At 37.3% G+C, this 22,569-nt stretch overlaps 1 protein-coding gene and 1 non-coding gene across 2 annotated transcripts; one reads left to right on the top strand and one right to left on the bottom strand.

Moving 5' to 3' along the window:
* The first annotated feature begins 16,940 nt into the window (after positions 1-16,940).
* Positions 16,941-20,005, top strand: LOC110783550 (probable methyltransferase At1g27930). Its single transcript, XM_021987899.2, has 2 exons — positions 16,941-17,675; positions 19,638-20,005. The coding sequence occupies exons 1-2, from the start codon at positions 17,152-17,154 to the stop codon at positions 19,957-19,959; spliced, it is 846 nt and encodes a 281-aa protein (XP_021843591.1). The 5' UTR covers positions 16,941-17,151; the 3' UTR covers positions 19,960-20,005.
* Positions 20,006-20,567: 562 nt separating this feature from the next.
* Positions 20,568-20,648, bottom strand: TRNAL-AAG (transfer RNA leucine (anticodon AAG)). Its single transcript has one exon. It is a non-coding gene; the product is annotated as a tRNA-Leu (tRNA).
* Positions 20,649-22,569: the final 1,921 nt, after the last annotated feature.

Raw genomic sequence — 22,569 nt, forward strand, 5'->3', positions numbered from 1 at the left:
TTGAGGTTAGACTTCGTTTGATAGGTGATTACCTAAGCGTTGCCATTATAGTCTCCTTTTCTGGTGCGACGCTTGACAACGTCAAAGTAACCAGTTCTCAAACAAGTAATCTCAAATCACTCAGGTATTGAGGATTAATGTCAAATAATAAAATGAAATTTACTTATGACAGATTTTCATCTCTTACAGTAAAGTTTCATATGTCTGTCTGATACTAATCTTATCAAGTAAGTATCTATGCAAATGCTTGAGACATTGTCATGTCCACATAGTTCAAGAAACAGAACTACTAGTCATCTTGCATTCTAGTCCTCTAGCGTTTTCTATGCGTCCACCTTTATAGAAAACTTCCGACCAGGGACCATTTTGAATTTTTTCCACCCAAGTTCAGTGAAGAACTCTTTAACGTAAACAACTCTGTTTTATTGCTTCTTAGGCAATAAGTACTTTTACTTCAACTGTATAGGTTGCTAGTGATGCTTTGTTTGGATTTTACTTATCCAAGAAGTTCACATATATGTGGATGACTTTCCATTTGTATCTTAGAACATAAAAATTAATATTTAATTTCCCACGCAACAACTCATGGTCTTCAATCCATGTTGCCATTTCAAACCACGATGCATATAGCTCGTTCTTGCCAATGGTTAACTCCAAAGGGATCTTGCTTGATCCTTTGCCAGTGTTTATACGTGTAGCATTAATATTTAGCATATCTTGATTTCCTTGAATCAAGAACTATTCCTATTTACCTTTTCAAGTACCATAGGATTTTCTTGATCTCAATCTAGTTGATCTTCACTTAGACCAATAGAGATCGGTATATGTTCGTTATGCCTAAAGCCATAGGATACATTTTTGGCGATCCTCATATTATATCATACATGATAAATTCTTTTGCAGAATAATTCCCAATTGAGTTATATCATGTGACTTTAGCTCATTCAGTTTCAATAGATACTGAATCCAGCTAAATTCTTTAATATATAATATAGGTGAAGAATCTCATTTAGATTCTTTGATATTTAATTTAGTAAATGCTTATACATAGTTCAAACATTCATTACTTAGATTTTTTCATATGGGTTGAATATCTCCAATGGAGTATTTCAGGTTTGATTTAGTAAATGTCATTACTTAATCTAAAACAATATTATAAGATCTTTATAAATAGATCTTAATACCCAGTATGTACTAAGTTTCGCCTTGGTCCATCATTGATAAATAATTTTCAAATCTAAGTCATTAGCATTTGAATGTTATTTTACAATAGAGAGATATGTGTGTGATACACATAGGACCAATTAAGTTTTTACTCCCACTAAACTTCTTATATATCTATAAGAATCATGTACATTTTATGAAACTAAATACTTATTAGTTTCACTAAAATACAGTTCCAATTCCCAATTGCTTGCTTAAATCCATACTTAGATTTTATAAACTAGCTTTCCTTTTCAAGTATTTATTTGGATCCACGAATCCTATGACATGCCATGTACATAGTTTCTTCCAACATTTGATTGAGGAAGATGTTTTGTCATCCAATTTCCATATGTACCAATATGCAATCATTTCTTGATTTATAAACTTGAGCATTACGATTATGCATGAGGTTTCAACACAATTCACGCCATGATTTGCTTGTAACCTTTAGCAACTAATCTATCTTTGTGTGTGAACACAATTCCATATTTGATGGTTTTTATCCTTAAAACCAATTTGCAACCAATAGATGTAAACCATTCTTGCAAATCAACAAAATTTCAATTTTGTCATCAAAACATTAAGTATGTTTTATGGCCTCTAACCCTTTAAAACATTGAGTCTATATATGGCCTCTAACCATTTTAGGGAATCTGGGTTTCGTCATAGCTTTCTCACAAGTCATAAACTCATTTATCTTCATGATAATAGTTTGACTGCAGGTTGTAGGTTTCTTCACTATCTAATAGAAGAATCTCATAGCTTCAGTGACCTGAACTCTATGCCTACATGGGTATAGAACATCAAACAATAGAATATCAATAGACACTTGAAAGTCCTATGAATATTTTGTTCTCCTTGAAGCACTTGTAAAGTCTTCTAAGAGATGTCTATTCTTTAAAACCATTTCTAAAATCCTTAAAGAATAAGTGTTCAAATTTTTTGAAGAACTTCGAAAAGCCTCCGGAACATCCGTTTATGTTTGTTGTTCGCCTCGAATACTTTCGAGGTCTACTTTCTCCCACTTGTCATTTTGGAAACGGATCTCCAAAAGGACACTATTTCGAGCAAACAAACATTATGTTCTCAAAAATTAGACAGCGTTCATAACCAGTAGAGGAGTACATAACTACGTGACCTACCAACCGTTGGTAAGTTGCTCCTGCATTTTTCAGACCATAAGTCATCGTGACGTAGTTATATACTCCTCTATTGGTTATGAACGCTGTCTTTTCTTGGTCATTGATGTCCATGAATATCTGGTGATACCATGAGAAGGCATCCATGAAACTTAAAAGGGTGTGGCCACTGGTGGAGTCTACAAGCTGGTCTATTCGCGGGAGGGGGTAGATTCCTTAAGACATGCCTAATTGATATTTGTGAAATCCACACACATTCGCCAAGATTCGTTGGGCTTTTTCACCATGACCACGTTGGCGAGCCATTTAAGGTATTTGCGAGGCTCTATAAAACCTGCGTATTTCATCTTTTTGACCTCTTCTGCCACAACTTTACTCTTCTCTGCTGAGTAGTTTTGCAACCTCTCTGCTTTATGGGTTTTGACCCTTCTAGGACATTCAGCTTATGGGTGACTGTTTTTGGGTCGACCCCTGGCATGTCCTCTGCTGAGAATGCAAAGATGTCTTTATGTTCCCTCAGCAGATCAACAATCATAATTTTTAAGTCTAATCCCAGGTCAGTGCCGACTTTGATGCATGTCGAGTCTCCCCCCTCTTCAAGGGGGATATCTTTCATTTCGTTGTCTATTAGGCCTCCCCCATTGTCAAGTCTACCTTCGATGTCTGTCATGAGGGTGACTTGCCTGGATCTGTAAACTTTCTTTTGGTCCCCCCTAGTTCTCTTTTAGAGTCGGGTCCTTCTTCCACGAAGTCATCTTCTGGATCATCCTCTTGATCCTGAGACTTTGGGCTTTTAACGGCGTTATAATTACATCGGCGAGCCGATTCTTGGCTGCATCACAATTTTTCTGGGATTCCAGTATCGGATACATATAACATCATCTGGTGGTATGTTGACGCTACGCCTTTCCCTCTGTGGATGAGTGATCTTCCCATTAATTATAACGTCATAAAGAATTGGGACATTGACTACTGAGTATTCGTTCAGATCATTCCTTGTTGTCTGTCGTCTACCAATGGTCACAAGGAGTGTTATCTTTTCGTCTAGGATGACAGATGAGCCGTTGAACCCAATGAATGGGAAGTTGACCTTGACCACCTGTCTGGGGTCAATTTTGAGCTTGTTAAAAGCGCACCTGAAAAGTATATTGGTCGATCTTTCTCCGTCGACCAGGACTCTATGGACGGTTTGATTGGCTATATCCACCTGTTAGGTTATGATACATATGACAATTCATAAATCATGCGGAAAAACCATTTAGCCAGGAATACATATTATTTACACATAATCATATAGCATAGTTTAGATGCATACTCTTTGTTGCGTGCCTTCCCTAGCTGCGCCCGAACCGAACAAGAACAAGTCTTTAGGACTCCAAGTGTCGTCCCTCCGTAGATAGTCCACAGCACGTCCGGATCCGCCTTAAGATTGACCAACTAGAATCGCCCTTAAGGTACTAATAATTTCGGCACTTTTAGGCAAGATATGTGACTGAATTTTTCTCTCAAAAACTCAATTTGAATACTTGAAAACTCGTTATAAATTGTGAACCCAGGCCACATATTTATAGGGGTATGGAAAGAGAATTGGAATCCTACTAGGATACGAATTAATTAAATTAGAATCCTAGTGAAACTCTTATTTAATTAATTTATCTTTTAGGATTAGGAATTTAATCATTAAACGAATCCTGTACGTTTTAGGTTTCGTATGTGAACACAAACACACACGCACGCACAGCAGCCCACGAGGGGCGCCATGCGCGCGCGCGCACAGCCCGAGCAACGCAGCCCACGACTGCCGCAGCCTTGGGCGCGCGCTGGGCCTGCCTTGCGGTGGGCCTGGCGCAGCCTTGGGCTGGCGTGTTGTGGCGCGCGTTTCCCTTGCTGGACGTGGGCCTGGCTTCGTGATGGGCCTTCGTCTAGCAAGCTCGTCCGATGCTAATTCGTACGACGCGCTTCCGATTAATTTTCCGATTCCGGAATTCATTTCCGATACGAACAATATTTAACATTTCCGATTCCGGAATTAATTTCCGTTTCGAACAAATATTTAATATTTCCGTTTCCGGAATTATTTTCCGATTCCGATAATATTTCCGATTCAGACAATATTTCCGTTTTCGGCAATATTTCCGATTCCGGCAATATTTCTATTTCCGATAATATTTCCCGATACGTACCATGTTTCCGTTTCCGGCAACATCTACGACTTGGATAATATTTATATTTCCGACACGATCCATATTTCCGTTTCCGGCAATATCATCGTTTCCGGAGTATTCATTTCTTGCCTGTGACGATCTCAGCTCCCACTGAAACCAAGATCCGTCGATTCCGAATATCCATAGTTGGAGTATTTAATGCTATTAAATACTTGATCCGTTTACGTACTATTTGTGTGACCCTACGGGTTCAGTCAAGAGTAAGCTGTGGATTAACATCATTAATTCCACTTGAACTGAAGCGGCTCTAGCTAGGCATTCAGCTCACTTGATCTCACTGAATTATTAACTTGTTAATTAATACTGAACCGCATTTATTAGACTTAACATTGAATGCATACTTGGACCAAGGGCATTATTTCCTTCAGTCTCCCACTTGTCCTTAGGGACAAGTGTGCATTTCCTAATTCCTTTGTCGCTCGATGCTTGCTCTTGAACATAAGGTAAGAGTTTTCATCCTTATTATGTCCAGAGGTGTTCCTCGGTTTCAGAGTTCAACTGATCAAATAAACAGATAATCATAGCCTATGATTCATCCGAGCACGGCCATGCATTTCACAGTTTCTAGCTCTCCGAGTGGCCTTGTACAACTTTTAAGCATCTCATCCCGATTTATGGGAGGACAATCCCAATCTTGCGATCTTGAGATTAGACTTCGTTTGATAGGTGATTACCTGAGCGTTGCCTTTATAGCCTCCTTTTACGGTGCGACGGTTGGTCAACGATAAAGCAACCAGTTCTCAAACAAGTAATCTCAAATCACTCAGGTATTGAGGATTTAGTGTCTAATAATTTTAATGAAATTTAATTATGACAGATTTTCATCTCTTACAGTAAAGTTTCATAGGTCTTGTCCGATACTAGTCTTCCCAAAGTAAGTATCTATGCAAATGATTATGACATTGCCATGTCCACATAGTTCAAGAAACAGAACTACTAGTCATCTTGCATTCTAGTCGTCTAACATTTTCTATGCGTCCAATTTTATAGAAAACTCCGACTAGGGACCATTTTCAACCTTTGACATTCAAGTTCACTTGATAGACATTTCTTAGTCACAGGACTGGTCCTGACAGTCTATCTTGAATATATCGTCAAATTGAAGGGACTCATCATTTAATAAACCACAAATTAAATGGAAAAATGAATTCTTTTCATTTATTGTGAATGATTAACCAATAATGTTTTACAAAGATTTAAACTCTAAAACTTTAAAACATTAAACAGAGACATCAAAGCCATTCTCCAATATGCTTGATTCCCATAGCTGCAGTGTGCGAGTTGTGCTTCGCCTGCGGTAGAGGTTTAGTCAATGGATCTGATATGTTGTCATCAGTTCCAATTTTGCTTATCTCGACTTCTTTTCTTTCAACGAACTCTCGTAGAAGGTGAAATCTACGAAGTACATGCTTGACTCTCTGGTGGTGTCTAGGCTCCTTTGCCTGTGCAATAGCTCCGTTATTATCACAATACAGGGCTATTGGTCCTTTAATGGAGGGGACTACACCAAGTTCACCTATGAACTTCCTTAGCCATATAGCTTCCTTTGTTGCTTCATGTGCAGCAATGTACTCCGCTTCAGTTGTAGAATCCGCAATGGTGCTTTGCTTAGCACTTTTCCAGCTTACTGCTCCTCCGTTGAGGCATAAGACAAACCCAGACTGTGATCTGAAATCATCTTTGTCGGTTTGGAAACTTGCGTCCGTATAGCCTTTAACAATTAATTCATCATCTCCACCATAGACCAGGAAGTCATCTTTGTGCCTTTTCAGGTACTTCAGAATATTCTTGGCAGCAGTCTAATGCGCCTCTCCTGGGTCTGACTGGTATCTGCTCGTAGCACTGAGTGCGTACGCAACATCCGGGCGTGTACATATCATAGCATACATTATTGAACCAATCAATGATGCATATGGAATCCCATTCATTCGTCTACGCTCATCAAGTGTTTTTGGGCACTGATTCTTGCTTAGAGTCATTCCATGAGACATGGGTAGGTAGCCTCGCTTGGAGTCCGCCATCTTGAACCTATCAAGCACCTTATTGATATAAGTGCTTTGACTAAGTCCAATCATCTTTTTAGATCTATCTCTGTAAATCTTGATGCCCAATATGTACTGTGCTTCTCCTAGATCTTTCATCGAAAAACATTTCCCAAGCCAAATCTTGACAGAGTTCAACATAGGAATGTCATTTCCGATAAGTAATATGTCATCGACATATAATACTAGGAAAGCAATTTTGCTCCCACTGACCTTCTTGTATACACAAGATTCGTCTGCGTTCTTGATGAAACCAAAGTCACTGACTGCTTCATCAAAACGTATATTCCAGCTCCTGGATGCCTGCTTCAATCCGTAGATTGACTTCTTTAGCTTGCATACCTTTTTAGCATTCTTTGGATCCTCAAAACCTTCAGGCTGTGTCATAAACACAGTTTCTGTTAAAACGCCGTTTAAGAAAGCAGTTTTGACATCCATCTGCCATATTTCGTAATCGTAATATGCAGCAATTGCTAACATTATCCGAATAGACTTTAGCATTGCAACTGGTGAAAAGGTTTCATCGTAATCCACACCGTGGACTTGCCTGTAACCTTTTGCAACCAATCTAGCTTTGAAAACTTCAAGTTTCCCATCCTTGTCCTTTTTCAGTTTGAAAACCCATTTGCTTCCAATGGCTTGGTAGCCATCTGGCAAATCGACCAAATCCCATACTTGGTTTTCAGACATGGAGTCTAATTCAGATTGCATGGCTTCTTGCCATTGCTTGGAGCTAGGGCTCGTCATAGCTTGTTTGTAAGTCGCAGGTTCATCACTTTCAAGTAATAGAACGTCATAGCTCTCGTTCGTCAAAATACCTAAGTACCTTTCCGGTTGAGATCTATATCTTTGCGATCTACGCGGGGTAACATTTCTAGTTTGACCATGATTCTCACCAGATTCTTCTAAAGATCTCTGAGTTTCATCCTGAATGTCATCTTGAGCATTCTCTAGAGTTTGTTGTTCGACTCGAATTTCTTCGAGGTCTACTTTTCTCCCACTTGTCATTTTGGAAATGTGATCTTTCTCCAAAAAGACACCATCTCGAGCAACAAACACCTTGTTCTCAGATGTATTGTAGAAGTAATGCCCCTTTGTTTCCTTTGGATAGCCCACAAGGATACATTTGTCAGATTTTGGATGAAGTTTGTCTGAAATTAATCGTTTGACGTATACTTCACATCCCCAAATCTTAAGAAAAGACACATTTGGAGGCTTTCCAAACCATAATTCATATGGATTCTTTTCGACAGCTTTAGACGGAGCTCTATTTATAGTGAGTGCAGCTGTATTTAGTGCATGTCCCCAAAATTCTAATGGAAGTTTGGCCTGACCCATCATTGACCTGACCATGTCTAGCAAGGTTCTGTTCCTCCGTTCCGACACACCGTTCCATTGTGGCGTTCTTGGAGGAGTCAATTCTGATAGAATTCCACATTCTTTCAGATGGTCATTAAATTCATAGCTCAGATATTCACCGCCTCTATCAGACCGCAGTGCCTTAATCTTCTTGCCTAATTGATTCTCTACTTCACTCTGAAATTCCTTGAATTTGTCAAAGGATTCAGACTTATGCTTCATTAGGTAGACATAACCATATCTAGTGAAGTCATCAGTGAAAGTGATAAAGTAGCTGAAACCACCTCTAGCATTTGTACTCATTGGTCCACATACATCTGTATGGATTAAACCCAATAGTTCATTTGCTCTTTCTCCAACTTTAGAGAAAGGTTGCTTTGTCATTTTGCCAAGTAAACATGATTCGCATTTACCATAATCCTCTAAGTCAAATGGTTCTAGAATTCCTTCCTTTTGAAGTCTTTCTAAGCGTTTCAAGTTTATATGGCCTAATCGACAATGCCACAGATAGGTGAGATCTGAATCATCCTTTTTGGCCTTTTTGGTATTTATGTTATATACTTGTTTGTCGTGATCTAATAAATAAAGTCCATTGACTAATCTAGCAGATCCATAAAACATCTCTTTAAAATAAAACGAACAACTATTGTCTTTTATTAAAAAGGAAAATCCCTTAGCATCTAAGCAAGAAACTGAAATGATGTTTTTAGTAAGACTTGGAACATGGAAACACTCTTCCAGTTCCAAAACTAGCCCGGAGGGCAACGACAAATAGTAAGTTCCTACAGCTAATGCAGCAATCCGTGCTCCATTTCCCACTCGTAGGTCGACTTCACCCTTGCTTAACTTTCTACTTCTTCTTAGTCCCTGTGGATTGGAACATAAGTGTGAGCCACAACCTGTATCTAATACCCAAGAAGTTGAATTAGCAAGTATACAGTCTATAACGAAAATACCTGAAGATGGAACGACTGTTCCGTTCTTCTAATCTTCCTTTAGCTTCAAGCAATCTCTCTTCCAATGCCCCTTCTTCTTGTAGTAGAAGCATTCGGATTCAGAAGTGGGTTGACTGACCTTCCTCTTTACAGATTTGGCGCTAGTTTGCTTAGTTGGGCTAGCCTTGTTGCCACCTCTCTTAGCATTCCTCTTCTTTCCAGATTTCTTGAACTTGCCCCCACGCACCATAAGCACATCCTGCTTATCACTTTTGAGCGTCTTTTCAGCGGTCTTCAGCATACCGTGAAGCTTAGTGAGCGTTTTGTCCAGACTATTCATACTGTAGTTCAGTTTGAACTGATCATACCCGCTATGAAGAGAATGGAGGATGGTGTCTATAGCCATTTCCTGAGAAAATTGCTGATCCAGCCGACTCATATTCTCAATGAGTCCAATCATTTTGAGAACATGTGGACTTACGGGCTCGCCTTTCTTAAGCTTGGTCTCAAGAATTTGCCTATGAGTCTCGAATCTTTCGACTCGAGCCAGATCTTGGAACATGTTCTTCAACTCACTGATGATTGTGAAAGCATCTGAGTTGATGAACGTTTTCTGCAGATCCGCACTCATGGTGGCGAGCATTAGACATTTCACATCCTTGTTGGCATCAATCTAACGATTGAGGGCTGCCTGAGTGACCCCGTCGCCTGCGGCTTCGGGCATCGTCTCTTCTAGGACATACTCCTTTTCTTCCTGCATAAGAACTATTTGCAAGTTCCTTTGCCAGTCAATGAAGTTTTTCCCGTTCAACTTCTCCTTTTCGAGAATTGATCGAATGTTGAATGAATTGTTGTTTGCCATATTAAAAACTACAATTGAAAAGAATAAACAAATAAATAACCATTCACAGTTTCTCTTAATAAACTTAAATTCTAGCATACATGCATAATTCAATGTTTATTAAGCATTTTATTCAAGTTATGTGTTCCGGCAGGTGTGAATAAAATGATTCCAAGATCCTAAAATCATTGAAGAACTAAGCACAGTTTGTCGACTTAATCCTAAAACATCTTAGGTAAGCAAAAGCCTTTTGCTAATAGTCTAGAAACTATTCTTGGTTGATAGGTACGTCTAAGAACTTATTAGGTAAACCTATCGATTTTGCCACGACATAAAAGGACTCCTTACTTATATCGTTGAGTTTCACCAAAACTAACATGTACTCACAATTATTTGTGTACCTTGCCCCTTTAGGACCAATAAGTAACACCTCGCTGAGCGAAAACTATTACTAGATTGATGTAAAGGATATCCAAGCAAGTGTATATTTTGGCATGGCACCTTATAACTCAATTTTTAAGTTTGGAACTTAAGGCTCTTACTATGTTGGTTAGATTTTAAGTGAACTAAAATCCTTAATCATGCAACATAATCAAGCTTTTGATCTCATGCATTTTAAGACATATTTAAAAGCAATAAATAACTTAAAACATGCATAAGATAAATGTGATCTAGTATGGCCCGACTTCATCTTGAAGCTTCAACTTCAAAGTCCGTCTCGAAAATCTCCGTGGGAGGCACCATTTTCTTCAAATAGGATAAGCTATAATCAAAACTAATTACAACTATTTGATGGTACGCAGACCATATTTGAATTGAAAAACAACTTTGGTACTTTAGACCAATTACATTCAAATTAATGGTACGCAGACCATATTTTCTATCCTATTTGGGCCATACTAGTCACTCCATAACCTGCAAGACAGTACATATACAATATATACCATTCACCCATTCATTATCATGAATGGCCCACATAGCTGGTTAGTAAAACACATTATGCATCACGTAAACATTTGCAGCAATTAATCAAGGGCACCAATAATCTACCAATTATTCAGTCCTTATTAATTCTAATCATGTTGTTTTAACCTTAAGGATTTGTAGACCTAATCAAGAGTTTATGACTAAAAAGGGCTCCCACTCAAACCAATAAATTCATATGCTTTACTAATTTTAAACATAAAAATGTATTTCTAGTCTAACCGGAAACATACAAATTTAATTAAAATTTAAAGCTCATATAAATTTATAATTGAATCCAAAAAGTTTAATTTAATTTCAGTCGTATTAATTCATGATTTTAATTTTAGTAAAATAATTAGAATAAATAAAATTTATTATAATTACAATATTCAAAATTAAAATCCAAGAAAATAATTTAAATTATTAATTTTAAAATTAATTAAAATTACGTAAACTGAAAATTTCAAATTAAACATTCAAAACGATCTAATCGCAACGCAAACACTCTACGCATCGCACGCCCATGGGCCACACGCACACAGCCATCGCTGGCCATGTGCGCGCAGCCCATGCGCTGTCGCATAGCTGCTGCTTCTACCCTTCGCAAGCCATCGCGCGAGCTGGTGCTCGCTGCGCGCGCGCGCCAGCGCTCGATGCACGCGAGCATGTGCTCGCTGCGCGCGCGCCAGCGCTCGATGCACGCGAGCCATCGCTCGCTGCGTTCGCTCGCTAGCGCTCGCTGCACGCGGGCCAGCGCTCGCTTCGTGCGCTTGCTAGCGCTCGCTTGGTGCGAGCCAGCGCTCGCTGCGCGCGGCATCGACGCTGGGCGCAGCACTCGTGGCACGCGAGCTTGCGCTCGCTGCGCGCGAGGCTGCGCGCGCTTGTGCGAGGCAGTGCGCGTTGTGGCGCAGCTCGCTTGCTGCCCACACGCGACTGCCATGCCTTGCCTTCGCCCATGCCCATTCGTCCATTGCTCGTAGCCCACGACACAAGGCAGGGATGCTGCCTTGTGCTCGTGCACCATGCCCTTGCTCATTGCATTCGTGCCGCATGGGCGACGAGCTCCCTTGCTCGTCGTCACACGCCCGCACTATACAACACCCCTTAAGGGTAACACGTAGCGTCCATTGCTTTGTGCGTGCAAGTTATATGAACGAATCGCATAAAATTTAAAAATTTTATATTTAAAATTAATGACAAATTAATAAATTAATATTAATTTCATAATTTTAGGGCGAAAAATCTAAAATTTATTATTCAATTGATTTCCGATTAACATGGATTCAAGTCTAGGTCATAAAAATTTAAAATTTATCATAAATTTACAATTTTTATGGTGGTTTTTAATCATAGGTATCTAATTAAATTATAATTAATTATGAAAATCAAATTAATTCTAAATTATTCTAATTTTCAACAAATTAATCATAATTACAAATTAGATTGCATAATTAACAAGGCTAGGCATTCAAACTTGTTAAACATATACAGTAGGTCAATCAAAAATTCAAGATTTATCAACAAGAACCGCAAATATTTAATTTAACATCTTAAATTTACGAAATTTTGCATTCGAAAAACTAAAACCTTCGAAAAGTCATAGTTAGGCTTCGAATTTGAGAATTCTGGGTTCGGCAGAAAAATACTCTTTTTGTCAAAATTTTAGAATGCCTTTTACATGCGGAATTGATACAAAAATCACTCGATTTGGATGAGTAACGAAGAAACTGCCGAAAAACTGCGTACGTATAATTAAATAAACGCAATTTGCAATTAATTAACAATTACGAAAATTAATCACCCCTTTTAATTCTTGCAAATTTGTAATATTTAACCATGTTCATGCAATTTAGATTATGAAAATAATAAGAGGCTCGTGATACCACTGTTAGGTTATGATACATATGACAATTCATAAATCATGCGGAAAAACCATTTAGCCAGGAATACATATTATTTACACATAATCATATAGCATAGTTTAGATGCATACTCTTTGTTGCGTGCCTTCCCTAGCTGCGCCCGAACCGAACAAGAACAAGTCTTTAGGACTCCAAGTGTCGTCCCTCCGTAGATAGTCCACAGCACGTCCGGATCCGCCTTAAGATTGACCAACTAGAATCGCCCTTAAGGTACTAATAATTTCGGCACTTTTAGGCAAGATATGTGACTGAATTTTTCTCTCAAAAACTCAATTTGAATACTTGAAAACTCGTTATAAATTGTGAACCCAGGCCACATATTTATAGGGGTATGGAAAGAGAATTGGAATCCTACTAGGATACGAATTAATTAAATTAGAATCCTAGTGAAACTCTTATTTAATTAATTTATCTTTTAGGATTAGGAATTTAATCATTAAACGAATCCTGTACGTTTTAGGTTTCGTATGTGAACACAAACACACACGCACGCACAGCAGCCCACGAGGGGCGCCATGCGCGCGCGCGCACAGCCCGAGCAACGCAGCCCACGACTGCCGCAGCCTTGGGCGCGCGCTGGGCCTGCCTTGCGGTGGGCCTGGCGCAGCCTTGGGCTGGCGTGTTGTGGCGCGCGTTTCCCTTGCTGGACGTGGGCCTGGCTTCGTGCTGGGCCTTCGTCTAGCAAGCTCGTCCGATGATAATTCGTACGACGCGCTTCCGATTAATTTTCCGATTCCGGAATTCATTTCCGATACGAACAATATTTAACATTTCCGATTCCGGAATTAATTTCCGTTTCGAACAAATATTTAATATTTCCGTTTCCGGAATTATTTTCCGATTCCGATAATATTTCCGATTCAGACAATATTTCCGTTTCCGGCAATATTTCCGATTCCGGCAATATTTCTATTTCCGATAATATTTCCCGATACGTACCATGTTTCCGTTTCCGGCAACATCTACGACTTGGATAATATTTATATTTCCGACACGATCCATATTTCCGTTTCCGGCAATATCATCGTTTCCGGAGTATTCATTTCTTGCCTGTGACGATCTCAGCTCCCACTGAAACCAAGATCCGTCGATTCCGAATATCCATAGTTGGAGTATTTAATGCTATTAAATACTTGATCCGTTTACGTACTATTTGTGTGACCCTACGGGTTCAGTCAAGAGTAAGCTGTGGATTAATATCATTAATTCCACTTGAACTGAAGCGGCCTCTAGCTAGGCATTCAGCTCACTTGATCTCACTGAATTATTAACTTGTTAATTAATACTGAACCGCATTTATTAGACTTAACATTGAATGCATACTTGGACCAAGGGCATTATTTCCTTCACCACCAACACCACGAGTGGGAACCGCGATAATCTTCGTCAGAGAAACTCATAGTCGGAACCGCGGGTAGGGTATCTGCGATTGCCTGAAGTTTACTTGGTGTCTTAACGTTCGCATGTGTCTTTTTCATTGATAAGTTGATTTTGTTCCTCCATGATGAAGAAGACATCTGGCCCTTTCTCATCTGAATATTGCATGTAGTCACTTTTTCCATGGGTATGCGGTCTCACTTTAGGAGTCTCTTTGGTTTTCTTCTCCTCCCTGTGATCAGCAAGATACTTGGCTAGATATCCCTATCGGACGAGGTCTTCTATGTTATCCTTTAGTTGGATGCATTCTTCTGTCAGATGTCCATGATCGTCATGGAAGTCACACCATTTGTTCGGGTTCTATTTAGGAGTTATCATCCTCCGTGGCCTATCCCATCTGGTGACTGATTTGTTTAGAGCGAAGATACGACTCCTTGTCTCCATCGGAGGAGTGTAAGTTTCGTACTTTGGCTATAACTTGGGGGCATCCCTTTTGTCAGCGGTTTGCAATTTTACTGGGGACTCATTTCTACCCAAGGGTTTTCTGCTTCTTTTGTTGCCGCTGCTCCTTTATCGTCTTCTTGCTTGTTCCTCCGGCTGGCAAAAGTTGAGTTCCATTCTTCCGTTTGGACATAGCTTTCAGACAACTGGTAGGCTTCTTCTATAACTTGTTTCTGTATTCTCCTGGTCTTAGACCGCTTTGTAGAGCGAATAAAGCCACGTCCGCCTTGACACAACTGATCATTGTGGCCTCCTTGATGAAACGGGTCATATAGTCTCTCAGACTCTCATCCTTGCCCCGAGTTACTACCATCAACTCATGGGTGCTTTTTTCTTTTCGATAGTTGCTGATGAATTGCAGTTTGAACTTGGTGGTAAGATCTCCATATCCTCCTATTGACCATGGTTTCTGTCGGAAGAACCAAGTTTGAGCAATTTCAATTAGTGTGGTCGGGAAATACTTGCACCAGGTGGCTGCAGAATAGGGATGAAGGTATGTGTGCCCCTCGTAGGCTGCTATGTGTTCTCGAAGGTCTGTCGACCCATCGTATTTGATGTGTGTCGGTAGTTTACCCTGGTTGATACCTTTCGCCCGACTAGCTCTTTTGAAAATGGATAGTCTTTGGGGGGTCATGATTTCGTCTGACTCATTGTCTGATCTCCCGACTGGGCTGTGCCCTCCCTCCCTCCGCATTGGAGGTGAATTGTGTCTTCTGAGAGAGGGTTGGATCGGAGGTGACCTCGGTCTCCTTGGTGGAGTTCTAGACCTTCTCTTTCCTCAGATAGAAAGGCTTCTCCCTCCTGGAGGTGACCCTCTCTGTCTGACAGGTGTACAGGGTCTGTTTTGGCTTGCTGGTGCGGGTGAATGCGGGATCCTAACCTTTGTCTAACTGGGATCCTGCCCCAAGGTAGTCAAGAACTAACCTTCTGGTTGTCGCAGATCGGGTTGTATGAGGAGGAGGAGGGATTGTTAATTGATTTGTTGTGGGTGTTGGAGATCGACTCAGATTTAGCCGTCGTTGCAGAGGCTGCTGCGCCGTTGTAAATCGATCCCGGGAGCGGTCCCTCCCACTCCGTGAAGGGGTAACACTGTCTGATGATTAGCAGACAAGGTTGGCGTGGCGCCCTTAACCTTGTTTGCCTGAGCTACACATTGTTGCATGACTTCCATGACAGCTGCAATATGTGAAGCGGTGGAGACTGTGTCTGCTGGTTTCTTCTCTTCTGGTCGGCCTAGTATGTCTCATCCTCCTGGTTTCAGAGGTCCAATGGGTCGACGGTTCTAGGCTTCGTGATCCGGTGGATTCCGAAGATGAGTAACGTACGGCACAGGGTCTGGCCATTGTTTTTAGTACTTTCCCCACATACGGCGCCAAATTATTTCGGGTGCAAACAATCCCTAAGAAGGTAATATGTCTGGGTAAAGGGAACGTATGAGTAATGGATTATTCTCGGTAATTAGCTTTAATGATCTTAAACAAGTGTATTAAGACAAGTGGATAATGTGATGAGTAAGTGTAATAAATGTAGAATGCCTTTCATTAATGGTGTATATAATTGGTATTTATAGCTGTTGATTACAAGTCTTTGGGTTGTCCTCTTGGGCCGCTTGATAGCATTTGGGCTTAAAATCTAGCCAGATTCTTTACTTGCTTCTAGCTCATAAGGACCAATAGGCCGGTCCAAAGTGGGGAAGCCAATTTGAGCCCAACAATATTGATATCAATTATTTTGAGAATTCATGGGTATTTTGTAAAATTAAGCTGTATCTTTTATTATGTACTACTCATAATATACATTTTTTTTCACAAATGAGCTGAGGCATGAGCAAAATATTAATTAAAAATGGAAAAAGAAAATTCAAACATAGCACATCTCTCATACAAAAGAACAATAGATTGAGGTGAATTTGGCGGCCGTTGTTAAATACTTTCTCCGTCTCTTTTTAATTGCAACACTTTGTTTTTTACGTTTGTCAATGTATAAATTGAACAATTATATATTTAATTATCGATAACTAAATATTATAAAAAATTTATTTTCGCAAAGATAAATTTAACAAGATCCCACATAAATATATTTTTCATAAAGTATAAATGATGAAAAATAAACAAAGTAAATTATGTGAATAGTGCAAAAACAAAATGTTGGCAACTATTTTAAAAATTTTGGAGAAAATATTTGTTGATAATATGACGTCTGGAGAATAAAACTGTAGTTTATAAATCGAACTAATAAGAAGGGGATGAAGTCACACAGCCACAAGCTAAAGTTAGCATCAAATTAGAACCATGAATTACATATGATCAAAATATAAAATTATTATAGTCCATAATTAACATAAATAAAACAAATAATTAATCATGTCATTTATACGTATCACCTAACCAAACACCTACCAAATCCGAATATACAGGCAAATGCAAATCTCACTAACTAACAATCAAAAACATCTTCCAACACATGAACAAAAATTAACAACATTTACCCAACACCAAAGATCACTATTCACCTCACTTTAATATTTACTCTAATTTCCCATCTTCTTTACATTTTTCAAAAAGGCGAAATTCTCACCCCCAGATCTTCATTACATTTTAAACATAAATCATAATTAGTACACAAAATCATCAAAAAGATGAAGCCGCGGCGATTACCGCTAGACCGGCCATGGCTAGCGGTACCGTTAGCAGTTGCAGTGGTATTCGCGGTGGCGTTTCTAGTGGTAAACTTTAAGGTGGTCACGACCAAGGCGGCATTATTTTGTGGAACGACGTCGTTGGTTGATAGGAGCGTAATACCTATACAACTTCATGCAGTTCTTCATTACGCTACCACCCGTGACATTCCCCAACAATCTTCTGCTGAGATCCGGGTTAGCTTCGATGTGTTATTCTCTCTTTACCCCTGTAATTTCTTGGTATTTGGGTTGGGCCATGATTCCTTGATGTGGGCCTCATTTAATCCAAATGGATTCACTATGTTTCTTGAGGAGGATACTAGTTGGATCAAGAAGGTTTTGACCCGGGCCCCAAATATACGGGTCCATCCAGTGGCTTATAAGACCCATCTTTATGATGCTAAGAATTTATTGGCCCATTATAAGGCTGAGCCCAATTGCTTGCCCCCTAAGTTGCATCTACAAGGTAACACCAAATGCAGGTTAGTCAAATTAATTAACCCTAATTATCATAATTAATACAAGTACCTGTTTATGTATTGCAATTAGATAATTGTTTAGCCAAATTTTGGCAGATCAATGTAGGCAGTTATACATTGGGTTTAAATTTGAGTGAAATCAATGAATATAGGATTATTGATTTCTCTCAATTGATATCAATTGCCACCTTAGTCTATATTCCGACCTCTTTTTTATTTTGTGGGAAATATTTCAGCCCATTAGTCCACTATTCACATTATAATTAATCCTTAATTATAGTTTTATCATTTTAATTAAATAATAAAAAATAAAATCCCCAAAAAAACCTGAAATTTTTTAATTTTTTTTGGTAATTTCGGATAAATTTTGGAATTTTTTTGAGGGAGTTTAATTTTTAATAATTAAAATATATGCTCATTTTTTTTCAGTTTTGGGCTATTTTGCCATTTCGAGATTTTAATAATTTAAAGAAATCTGCTCATTTTATGAAGGAAAATTTGCAAGTTACTATCTAGATCTTCACCGACTTTGCAAATTACTACCTAATTTGTTAAAAGTTGTCAATTACTAACTAGGTGTTTATTTATTGTTGTGAATTACTACCTTAGCTCATATTTCGTCCAATTAATCACTAATCATATCATAATCAACCGTTAATCTTACTTTAATTAATTTAATTAAATAATAAAATGTTAAAAATTTAAAAATTACTTAATCATACTTTAATTTTTTATTTTAAATTTTTTATAAATTAATTAAAATAATTAAAGTATGATTAACGGTTTATTATAAATATGATTAGTGGTTAATTGGTCGGATGAGCTAAGGTAGTAATTGACAACAATAACTAAACATTTAGGTAATATTAACATCTTTTAACAAGCTAGGTAGTAATTTGCAAAGTCTCTAAATATCTAGATAGTAATTTACAAAATTCTCCCTTTTATTGATTTCGGGTCATTATTGGGATGTACTTTGGGGAGTGTTTTTTAAGATTATAAATTTTAATAATGTATTAAAATAACTAAATAATTACAAAGGCGTTATTATGATGTCATTAGGGGATTAATGGACCGTAATATGGACTAAGGTCTAAGGTAGCAATTGACATTAATTGTTAGAACAATAGGTATTAATTAACAACTTTTAACAATCTATGTAGTACTAATGAAAAACTCCCTAACAATGTACTACCTCTGTTCCTTAATGTTCTTTACGCTTTGGAATATGTGTCCAAAGTATGAGAACTTTGACCGTGGATTCCCATTGTTACATACATCAAAATGTTATCATGTAAGATCTTGTTATATTGGTCTCGTTATGTATTTTCAAAATATCAAATTTTTATAATTTTTTCACATACGAAAATGAATATATAAGTCGTTAAATATTGCATTGGAGTCCGTGCAAATAGTAATCGTAAAGAACATTAAGGAACGGAGGTAGTAGGTACTATAGTAATTGAATTGACAAATTTTCTAAGTGATAATCTGTTAAAAGATTGCTTCATATGTTTTTCTAATTTAAAGATTGGATATGAGGTCTTGCATGCACAAGAAGTACAATAACTTTATTGTACATGCATCATGATAACTCTACCCAACTTCTATAACTTTTACCTAGATTTTTGTAACTTTTAATATGAAGTATGTTTTTATTAACTTTTATATTGTGAAAAAAATATTGATAGATAAACATTGTAAATGGTTAAATAATTACCTTTATACATTATTAGTGATTTTGAAGGAATAGCCTTTACTAAAATGAAAAAATTTATCACTAAAAAATCTATAACTTTTACATATATTAGAGTAACTTTTAACCATTTTGAGTTAACTACCTGTAATAAGAATTTATTGTTTTAGTCCGAGTATAAGTTAAGGGGCATTGTACGAATATTATATACTTTATTTGATATGGAATACTATATTTCAAAGTATCAACTACTACTTGTGCTTGAACAGGTTAATCCTAAGTGATCTAACCAGTGAGGTGTATGACAAAGAATGGGATGTGATAATGATAGATGGACCAAAAGGGTATCTTCCTGACTTACCGGGCCGGATGGCAGCCATCTACACGGCGGCGGTGATGGCGAGGATGAGGACACGGCCAGGGGTAACCCATGTAATTATACATGATGTGAATAGGAAAGTTGAGAGGGTTTATGCTCAGAGGTTCCTTTGTAGAAAGCATTTGGTCAAGGCTGTAGGTAGGCTTTGGCATTTTGTTATACCTCCGGCTTCTAAAGACCAAACTCTAAAGCCTAACACCTTTTTTTGTTGATCTCATTATTTTTTGGCTTAAATCAATTAATTCCGGTGGAAATCAATTATTTTTTGTCTTTTTAAATCAATCAATTAATTCAGGTCTTGACATTCATAAGCATGTAAAAGAATGGAATGAGGAAAGTCACTAAAAGTCCTTTTGCACCAAAAAAAATAATTTCACCTGATTATGGGCCCTAGGCAGTTGCACCTCATAACAAAATTTAGGGGTTAGGATTGACACCATATTGTACTAATTTGTATCGTGATAAATATGTTTTATTTGAAATCGACTGACTTTGAAATGGTTCTCAATCACTATAGACACCAGTACACTATAGTCATGAGTTCATGACCGTTCTACTAATCACATATGCCATATCTCATAAGTTAAGGGTTGATTAGTAAGGCAAAGTATGAGAATGTGTGAAATTAGCATTGGTAAATACTTAAGGTTGCACTAATTTCTCAACAAATACACAAATAATAAACGAATAGAGCTTTTAGTTAGTGCTTTACTAATAGAAGCCTTTTTTAACAAATATATAATGCAACAGATTTAAACCATAGGTTAAGAGGGCAAGAATGGAGTAAGGGAAGAATAAAAAGATGAAAAGTAAGATATTTTGTTGAGAGTGGGATTTGAACCCACGCCATTTCGGACCAGAACCTTAATCTGGCGCCTTAGACCAACTCGGCCATCTCAACGTTACTGTCAAAAATTTAAAAGGCAGTATTATATTTTTGTACTGGTACTAGTTATTACGTACTCCATATTACGGAGTACATTAAAAACTAAAAATACATGATTTATAGATTTTTATTTTATATAAGGTAAAATGAAGTGTCATACCAGATCAGAACTCGGATGACATACTTTATACGGAGTAGATATAAGTTGGAATCATTCTCCCCAACACGACGAACGTCTTCTCATCTCGGAAAATCAGTTGGTTGGATATTCTGTTTGTACTAGTTTAGAGCGTTTTCACTTGAGAAATTTTGCTCTCTCTAGCCACTTTCCGATTTCTCGCTCCTCTTCATCAATTATCCTTTTGAGTTTTTTTTTCCGTCAAGCTATCCCATTCATGACATGAGGAATAAAATAAATTCATCATTGTCTTCTCAAATAAAAGCCTAAAAATAGTGAATTTCATATATACTTCCTCCGTTCATTTTTACTCGCAACGTTTGTCATTTTTACGCATGTCAGTGCACAACTTTGATCATAATATCTTTCATTCTCTTTAAGAAAAAATTATAAAAAGTTAATATTTTGAAAATACACATTAAGACGAGTCTAACAAGATCCCACATGACTATGTTTTATCTTACGTATAAATCACCAACAATGGTCAAAGTATAATATGTGAATAGTGTAGAAATCACAAACGCTGCGAGTATTAAAAACCGAAGGAAGTATTATTCAAATTATAGCAAAATGTGAATCATTTCAGATAAGGAAAAAAAATGTAAACGTTGATGTTTTCAATTATTTTTTGGAGTTTTTCTGAAATAAAACCATTGCAAATAATGTAAATACTTCGTATTCGTTTCTTTCTCTCTCCTCAAATTTTGGGCCACATAACGTGTTTTGATTAGAGGAACATTTACTTGAAGAAAACTACCTATTTGGCAAATAGCGGTTAGTTGTTAGCTGTAGCGGATTGTATTAGCAGTTTGACTAGCTGTTGGTATTAGCTTGTTTGACTAGCTGATTGTATTAACTAGTTATGTAAAAGTGTTTGGTAAATAGCTGATATATAATAGTTGTTTGATTGTGTAAAATTACCAATAAGGACATTAACTTATTTAATTATAGATAATTAGTAATTGCTAAATATATAGATATGTATGGTTAGATTTTTATCGGAATAAAATGTACTAACATGAAAATAATTAAACAACATTTATATAAAATTGAAAATTTGTTAATCCCACACTAACAACTTTTACGAAAATAAATCATAAATGTCTAATTTGTAAAATAGGAATAACTAAGAGAAAAAAAAGAGGAGTTTACATTACACTCTTCTAAGAAACTCTTTTTTTTTCATTATTATAGTATACATCATCTATTTAAGAAATAAATGTCTAGTTAAATAATATAAAAATAAAAGGTAAACAAAGTCATAAATTTAAGTATTAAAGTGAATAAAGAAAAGGTAAGCACTACTTTATAATTTTGTGCATATTTTTTCTTTCTAAAATCACGTATTTAATTTCTCTAAAGTCACACTAAAAGCATTTTGTCTAATATCTTTGAACTTATTTGAATTTATCTTCACATTAATTTTATGGCTATAATAAGTCAAAATAAATTGCATTATAAATCATTCATGATTCATCTAACAAGGTTTTTAAACTCAAATAAGATAAGTTTAACAAATATAAGGACTTATTAAGTGGTAATAGAAGGTTCATTGGACGATCAAGATGTTTAAAAGTTCGAGTCGATCTCAAATATTTTTGACGTTTTGTTGTTCTATCATTGTTTAGCTTCATCTTCTATGTTGTTGCAAGGGTTGTTACCTTCATTGTAATTATTTGATTAAGCTATTGTGAATCCTTTAATCCAATGATGAATGTATGGGCATGATTGATATGAGTGTAATTTTTGCAACTTGAA

This window comes from Spinacia oleracea, chromosome 3 (genome assembly GCF_020520425.1).
Source record: "Spinacia oleracea cultivar Varoflay chromosome 3, BTI_SOV_V1, whole genome shotgun sequence".
Lineage (NCBI taxonomy): Eukaryota > Viridiplantae > Streptophyta > Magnoliopsida > Caryophyllales > Amaranthaceae > Spinacia > Spinacia oleracea.

What these genes read in the sequence shown, in the direction of transcription:
- LOC110783550 (XM_021987899.2), top strand. Translation starts at nt 17,152, where the DNA reads ATGAAGCCGCGGCGATTACCGCTAGACCGGCCATGGCTAGCGGTACCG. An exon ending in CAAGGTAACACCAAATGCAG is followed by an intron (nt 17,676 to 19,637) that starts GTTAGTCAAATT and finishes GTGCTTGAACAG; the next exon opens with GTTAATCCTAAGTGATCTAA.